We start from the raw sequence: 7,955 nt of genomic DNA on the forward strand, positions 1-7,955 counted from the left end.
ACTAGGTTTACAGAATAGTAGTAGTTCTGTTATAAAGTCTATTGTTATTATAGTCTAGGGTTGTTCAGGTGCTGCAATTAGCTAGAGTTGTCTGTATAGTTTATGTCTTTAGAGGTTGTTTTTATTACATAAGTTACATTCTTATAGTACCTTAGTGCATAAGTGTTTTAGTTATAAAATGTCTCTAAAAATTGCCTTCTTTAACTTCTTTTAGAGTAATCCTATCCCTAGGTGTCTAAACATTAAGGCCTTGTAATACTCCTTAATAAGGTTTTTCCACCTATGTTCTGTAATTATTAGGGAACAGATTAGTCCCTCTAGTTCTAGTCTATTATACACTAGACCTTAGTTAGTTTCTTTAAAAATTGCAAATTCTTCTATATCTTTCTCTAAATTATTAAAATAGTTAGAATGTCTACTAAGAACATCTACTTATTAATTACTACTTCTAGAAACATGTTTAATTATAAAGTTAAACTATGCTAACTCTATTGCCTATTATACATGCATTAGGGAGAGTTTCTTTGTTGTTAGAAAAGTTACTAGGTTAGCATAGTTAGTATAGATAACAAATTATTATTTAAGTTCTTATAATTTAACTTTCTAGTTCCTATAAGTGTTAACTATAGCTTTAAGTTTCTTATCTAGTATAGTGTATTTTTGTTCTGCAGGGGCAAACTTTGCTAAATAGTATGCTACTAGGTGCTAATAGCTGTTCTTTTGCTTTTGTAGAAGGGCTGCTTCTTTAGCTTGTTTTAAGGCGTTAGTGTGTACCTTAGTTTTAAGAGTTAGGTTATATATTTAGAGGACTAGATAACTAGTAATAATTTTCTTTAATTCTTTAAAAAACTAATTTATTTTAGTTGTCTACTAAAACTTGTGTAATGCTTTTTTCTTTATTATAGCATTAGTAAGTAGGAGCGCTATGTTAGAGTAGTCCTTAATTATTCTTTGTACGTAGCCTGTTAGTCTGAGGAATCCCCTAATCTTAGTGATAGATTTAGGTACAGGCTACTTAAGTACTTTAGCAATCTTCTTTAAGTCTATCTTTATTTAGTCTTAGTTTATAATAAACCCTAAGTATTTTGTTTTTTGTACATTAAATTCACATTTTTCTAGTTAGAGGTGTAGGCTATATTGCCTAAGGCGTTCTAATATAAGTTTTACTTTTAATATGTAGTTGTTACAGCTTTCCTTAGTGTATACTAGTATGTTGTTAAGGTATACTAATACAAATATGTTAAAGTATAGGTTTAAAGCTGTGTTAATAACTCTCTAGAAGGTTGCTAGTGCATTAGTAAGTCTAAAGGGCATAACAAGTAGTTTATATAGTCCTCTAGGGGTTTAGAAAGCTGTTATTTATTTATGTTCTTATTTAATTCTTATCTTATTAAATCTATCTTAGATGTTAAACTTAGTAAAGTGCTTAGTTCCTTTTAGTTAGTTTATAATGTTTTAGATTATTAGAAGGGGATACTAATCCTATATAGTGTTGTTGTTTAGGGTTTAATAGTTTTAACATACTTTTACCTTACTATTTTTCTTTTTTACAAAGACTACTACTAATGCTACTAGGCTGTTGCTTTCTTAGATATGTCCTTATAATAGCATCTTATCTATGTATTCTTATAGTGCATTTTTCTAGGCTTTAGTTAATAGTTAGAGCTTGTGAGCTTTTAGCTAAGGTTCTAGTTTAAGATTAATAGCGTAATTCTATAGTTAGTGCGGGGGTAGTTCTCCTAGGTCTTCTAGAGTTTTAAACATGTCTTTATACTCCTTGTATTTCTCTAGCAAGTTTTCTGTTTTATAGGTAATTCTATAAATTTTTATCTAGTTAAAGTTTTATTTTTCTTAGAGTTTTTTAAAGAATATTTTCTTTAGCTTCTCCTTTATTAAGCAGACTACCTAGGCTTTTAGTTCTTAGCAGAGGAACTTCTTTAGTTTTCTTTTCTTAGGGAAGTATCTACTTCCTTCTTTAGCTTATTAGTAGAAGGTGCATAAGTTGTTATAGCAGGCTAACTAGGTTATCCTAGCATAGTCTGTTTTTGTTACTAAGGTTATAGTCTACTAGTTAATTATTAGGTTATGTTTATAAAGCTAGTTATATCTAAGTATTACTTAGTACTTTCCTCCTAGTAGCAGGATGTTAAATAATATCTAGTTGCTAGTTCCTTTAGTGTCTATAATAAGTTTATATGTTTCTAGTTATATTTATCTTACTTTATATTTAATTAATAAGGTGTCTACTAGAGTTACTTTAAAAAGGTTTTTTTTGCTTCTAAAAAGTATCTTCTTCTAGTTAACCTACGTAGAGTTAATTACTGTAAAGGTGCAACTGCTGTCTATTAGTGCAAGGCCTGTCTATTCTTAGCTAAGGCAGGTAAGGGTTATTTCTATAGTTAGGCTTCTGCCTAGTCCTTGTCCTACAGCAACAAGGGTATAGAGTTTATAGGGAACTTCTAGGTAGTCTATACTGTTGTCTTCTTCTACCTTAAGAGCTTCCTCCTAATAGCTTTTAATTTAGTTAGATTATATTTTATATTTCTAGTAACCTTATATTATACATTCTGCTACAGTGCAGTGTTAATCTTCTACTTTGTAGTAGTACAGCATTTAGTTGTTTTGTTAGTAAGCTCTTTACTAAAAATAGTAGAATACGCAGTCTGTTTAGTTTTTGCATTCTGTCTAGGGTTTTTATTTGTGTTTAGTTCTAATGTTGCAGTGGGCGCACTGCAGCATTTCGCAAGTTAATGCTATTCTAGGGAGCGTGTTGTTTGCAAGTTCGCTTGCCTAGGTCCTATATAGCCACTAGCTAGCCTTATGTTTAGTTAGCTAGTGTTTTAGGCAGTATTTGTTAACGCATAGGTACTAGTTGTAGAGGCAATTTCTAAGATTATTTTAGACTAGTATTAGTTAAACTTACGTCTATCTTAAGTACTCTTTTATTTATACTATCTATAAAAGGTAACTTTAATATGTGCATTAGAATTTATTATGTCTTTAACTTCTATAAAGAATGCAATATCTATTTTATTAGTAAATTTCTAGGTCCTTTTGTATAATTACTAGTGCTAGAGAGGGTGTGTTAGCTCTTTAGTTGCACAGTTTTAGAGTTATTAATAAGGTGCATTACTAATTAGAACTCTTTCCTTTATTTAAGATTTTCTAAAACATTTTCTATTATTCCTTATTATTTAGCACAGCGTAGTGAGTTCTAGTAATTTCCTTAATTATATTATAGGTGTCTGCATTATTATTAATGTGTACTTTGTACATTGTTTTTCTGCAATTTTATAAGTTGTAGGTATTGCTGCACTTCTAGCAGTTGCTATAGTTAAATTAGTATTGTAGTTCTTAGGCAGAGATTCTAGTTATAGGTTGTCCTAGTAGGAATAATTCTTTCTCTTCTCTTATGTTTGCAACGTACGTTGTTGCTTGCGTGTAGCCTCACTATTCTTTGTAGACAGCTGCTTGTTCTAGTGCCTTAAATACATTAATATTATTCTAAACTTTAACCTTCTAGTATTCCCTTAGGCATCTATTAGATTTATAATTACCTTTATATTACTAGTAGAGGTTTTTATTTAGTCTGTTTAGAATTTTAGGTCCTGTTAGACCCTGCTCTATATATATTGCTTTTATAGTTAGTCCTTTATCTTTATTCTTTTAGTTACTAGAGTCTAGGCATTCTCTTCTATAATGTTCTACTTTTCTACAGTTAAGGCACGCTCTTTCCTTAAGCTATTTTTGTTGTTTAGTACTTAGTAGCAGCCTTTTACCTTTTTAGAACTTGCTCTTTTTCTTAGTTAAGCCCTGTGTATGTTTAGCATAGCTAAGATCTATTAGTTTGCTGTTAGACTGTTAGGCCTCCTTCCTTCTCTAGAATACTTCTAGTTTCTAGGGCGTTATGCTAGGGCGTTTTTCTTAAAGACGTTCCTGATGTCAGTTATTATACATAGTTGCCTTTTTTACGTATTCTTTAAATTCTTCTAGTTTGCTGTAATGCATAAATTTGTCTTTAATTACATTAGATAGTCTGTTATAGAACATTCTTCTAACAGCTGCTTTGTTAGTCTATCTACTAATAGCTAATTATTTGCGGAAGCGTGCCGCGTATAATTAGACAGTGCCTTTTCCTTGTTGTAGGGTGTCTATTCTATTAACTGCCTTTTCCTTCTAGTTAGCTTAACTATAGATTGTTATAAGGGCTTATTTAAAAGTGTTTATGCTTTAAAAGATTTCTTAAGTGTAAATAAAAGAAACTTCTTTAGTTACTTTGTGTTTTATCTAATTATCTGCGTGTGGTTAGAACTAGATGGCTAGGGGTCCCTCTAGGTAGAGTTTTATTTATAAGATTATTTCCTTATCTGTCTAGAAAGCGCCCTTGTTATATTACATATATAAGTAGCATTAAGTAAAGAATAGCTTAAAGTCCTTAGCTGTGCTGTTAAATAGTTTAGGTAGGGCTAGGCATAGTAACTTCTTTAACTTAATGCTAGTCTTTTCTTTAGCAGTGTTGCAGAGTTTAGCAACTTCTAGATAAAGGGCGTGAAGTTGTTAGACATGTGGCTGTTGTTAAAGCTAAGTTCTAAGTACTTTAATTTTCTGTTAGAGATATTATATTTATTAACTGTGTTCCTCTTTATTCCTAGACAGGAGTTTACTAGTGCTGGCGGCACTGGCTCCTGTTATGCCAATATTAAGGGAGGTGTGAGGTGCTATACTTTTAGAGAGGCAGTAATTAATGTTATAATCTTTACTCTAGAGAAATAGTGTTTTCTAGGGTACAACAGCCTATATAGGTGTTAGTAGGAGAAGGGCGAGAACTTAGCTAGATCAGGTGTACAGTCTGTTAAGCAGAGTGAAGGATAGTTAGAGTTTAGAAGGCAGGCTGTGGTTTGTCCCTATAGCTGTATAGGTAGCTAGGTTTTACTAGTTAGGTAGATAAGGGTTAGAGGTATATATGTTACAAGATATATAAGGCAGCTTAATTCTCTTTAAAAAAGATATTAAGCTTCTTAGTCTATTATAAAGAATAAACTAAATGTTAATTATAACCTTCTAACTATAGTTAGGATTAAGACTATATACATAATAGTTGCATACTTGCATGTTTGCATGCTTGCAGGCTTATCTAGCCTGCGCAGCCTGCGGACCTGCAAGCCTGCAAGGTCCTATTGGACAACGCACTCGCCTAGGCACTTGTCCATCAAGTGACGCCATTCCTCTTCTGTCCTGTCGTACGGTCTATCAAGAACGGGGTTAAGCGTCTTCTATCTGACATCGCCCGGGCTGTGTGGGACAGCGAGCTGAGTCATTACGGTCGTTTCGTTGGCTGTAACAGATACGCAGAACAGTTTATCTTTAAAGATTAATACTATATAGTATACTAAGGTAAACTATAGGATACTAGCGTAGTAAGGATCTCTACTGTAAGGAAGTTACAACTTAAAGCATACCTGTAAGAATTCCCTTGTACAAAAGTAGACTAGACACTAAAAAAAAAAAGTATTAGCTTTAAAAAATAAGGATTAATAGAATTTATTAGTACTATATAAATTACTAACCTAGTTAGTAACATAACATATTACATTCTAGACACCCTAACACTGTTCCTACTGTCTCTAGCAGACGTAGACTAAATAGGTGCGTACTTTAACAATGTGCAGAATGTAATTATATAAAGCAATAAAAATACTGTCCTAGTTGTATAAAAATAGAGTTATCTATTCTTTAACATATAAAAGAAGAAATTAATGTTCTTCTTTACTAAACATAAACTTTAACAACTGTATAGAAAATTTAGCTATCCTTATACAGAACAACTTTACACAATGCTTAAGAATGCTAGATATAACATTAATCCCTCTATACTTAAAAAGATTAAGAAGTTCTACTACATGTGTTAGCTACATAACCTAGCACTATAAAGATTTAAGTTTATAATTAAAAACAACTTGCACTTTAACTATAAAATAGTAATTAATGTTGTATAAATTAGCAACTAAGACGTACTACATGTAACTAATATAGATACATTATTCTAAGCAGCAACCTTCTTAAAATTAATGTCTACATAAGATACCTAGGACATGCTTTGCAAGTGTTAGATTAACATGTACTAAGGCCTACCTAATTACATTATACATAACTCTAGTATAAACTTTGTATCTAAAGACTTCTAGAATTACGCAAAGATTGTAGGAGCAACGTGCTAACAGATGCTAGTAGAGGCCTATTAGGCTCTAGGGAAGATTAAGCGCGCGCACGCACTACTGCAACGTGCGTACAATATCCTCTATGCAGAATTAGATAATTATATAAACAATAAGTTAGTGTTACAGATAGCTGTTAAAGCCCTAAATAATATAGTAGGACTAAATAGTCTTATACCTACATTGCTTATGTTTAAAACATACCTAAGAATTAACATAAATTCTACACTATCCTCTAATATTATCACGCAAGCTAACGCTGTACAAAAGGTAATAAAGATGCTTTAAAGTAAGAGAGTAAAAGTTAATATTAATTATGTAATTAATACTTAGAACAGCCTAACCTTATATAAAGTACTAAATCTTCTACTTAGTTTTAAAGTAAAGACATAGTAAAAGAAGAAGGGATAGACAGGACTGCACATAGTAAAAGGAATTAAGGCCCTAGACGTTATTATTAAGATAAAGAATAGTCTAGTAAGACTCTACTGCACACAAGTTATGCTATATTATTATATAAAGGATAAGAATAAACCTGCATAAGAATTGCTAGATCTAGATAAACTAGCCCTAGTATAAAGGGATCCTCTATAAGTATAAAAGAGAGGTCGCCTACGTAAGCAACTAACCCTAGTTAATAGACTGTACAAAACAGCCCCTTAAGCAGCATTAGATTTATTGTACAAACTAGAACTAGAACTATAGCTAGCTAAGAAAGGCTAAGGGAGACTACATAAGAATCTACAGGCTACAACATTTCTAACTTAAAAGAAAAAGGAAGACTACACGCTAGCAATTAAGCTCTGTGCAGACAGTATAATTATAACACCTAGGAGACTATTTAAAGAATTAGACTATATAAAAATAAAAAGTCTAATTATAAGTAGCATGTTTAAAGTACTCTTATACAATCTATTAATCTATAAGGGATAAATTTTTAACCTTTAACTTATATATAAAGTTAAAGGGAAATTAATAAAACTATATAAAAAGTTACAACTTGTGTTTATAGAACATTTAGATAAGAAGAAGAAGAAGATCTTTATACAGTTTTCTATAATTTAGAAAATAAGTTAGAGGTTAATCCTAGCTATTAGCCTATTACTAATAGCTTTGTATAACATGCACTATAAACTACGCAATATTACTTAGGCATATATATAATTAATAAATAAGCTTGTTTGCACTCTTTTTATATAACTACTAAAAGAACTCTATAAAAGCTTCCCTTTACACATAATATTTAGAGTTGTATAACTACTATATAGCGCAGCAGAGTTAGGCTTGTATTAGTTTAAGACATACTACAACTATTATAAAGATAGACTTTTTATAAAAACCTTATTATATAATCTATGCTTATTAATTACACATAAAGGCTTAATAGTGTTTAGTATTATAGAACTGCAGATAGATAATACCTTTAGTATTATTACAGCTAATTTTGTATAAAGAGAGGAAAAAGAATTGCTTAAAGCTAACTTTTAAGTAAAGCTTAAGACTATACTATTGCATAATTAAGCTATTAAATTTAATAAAGGAAAAATCTGCTTTATATAAAACAATATTATTTTTACATAGAAAGGTTAAGCTAGGAATCTACACATAATAGAGTCTAAGGTAGAGGATGCCGCGCAGAAGTACGTTAAACAGCGCGCGCGAGGTGCCTATATCGCATTAATATGTTAACCTAAGGCAGCATTTAACCTGTCTACTGCTGCTTAAGTTATGTCACTGTTG

At 31.1% G+C, this 7,955-nt stretch overlaps 1 protein-coding gene across 1 annotated transcript; it reads left to right on the forward strand.

The window, feature by feature from the left end:
• Positions 1-6,242: 6,242 nt before the first annotated feature.
• Positions 6,243-6,503, forward strand: BDR25DRAFT_241012 (uncharacterized protein; the record flags this gene model as incomplete). The annotated part of the gene is made up of 1 exon (XM_033685727.1): positions 6,243-6,503. A coding segment is annotated over one exon (261 nt), but the record flags the coding sequence as incomplete, so codon positions are not given.
• Positions 6,504-7,955: the final 1,452 nt, after the last annotated feature.

This window comes from Lindgomyces ingoldianus (genome assembly GCF_010093535.1).
Source record: "Lindgomyces ingoldianus strain ATCC 200398 unplaced genomic scaffold BDR25scaffold_41, whole genome shotgun sequence".
Classification (NCBI taxonomy): Eukaryota; Fungi; Ascomycota; class Dothideomycetes; order Pleosporales; family Lindgomycetaceae; genus Lindgomyces; species Lindgomyces ingoldianus.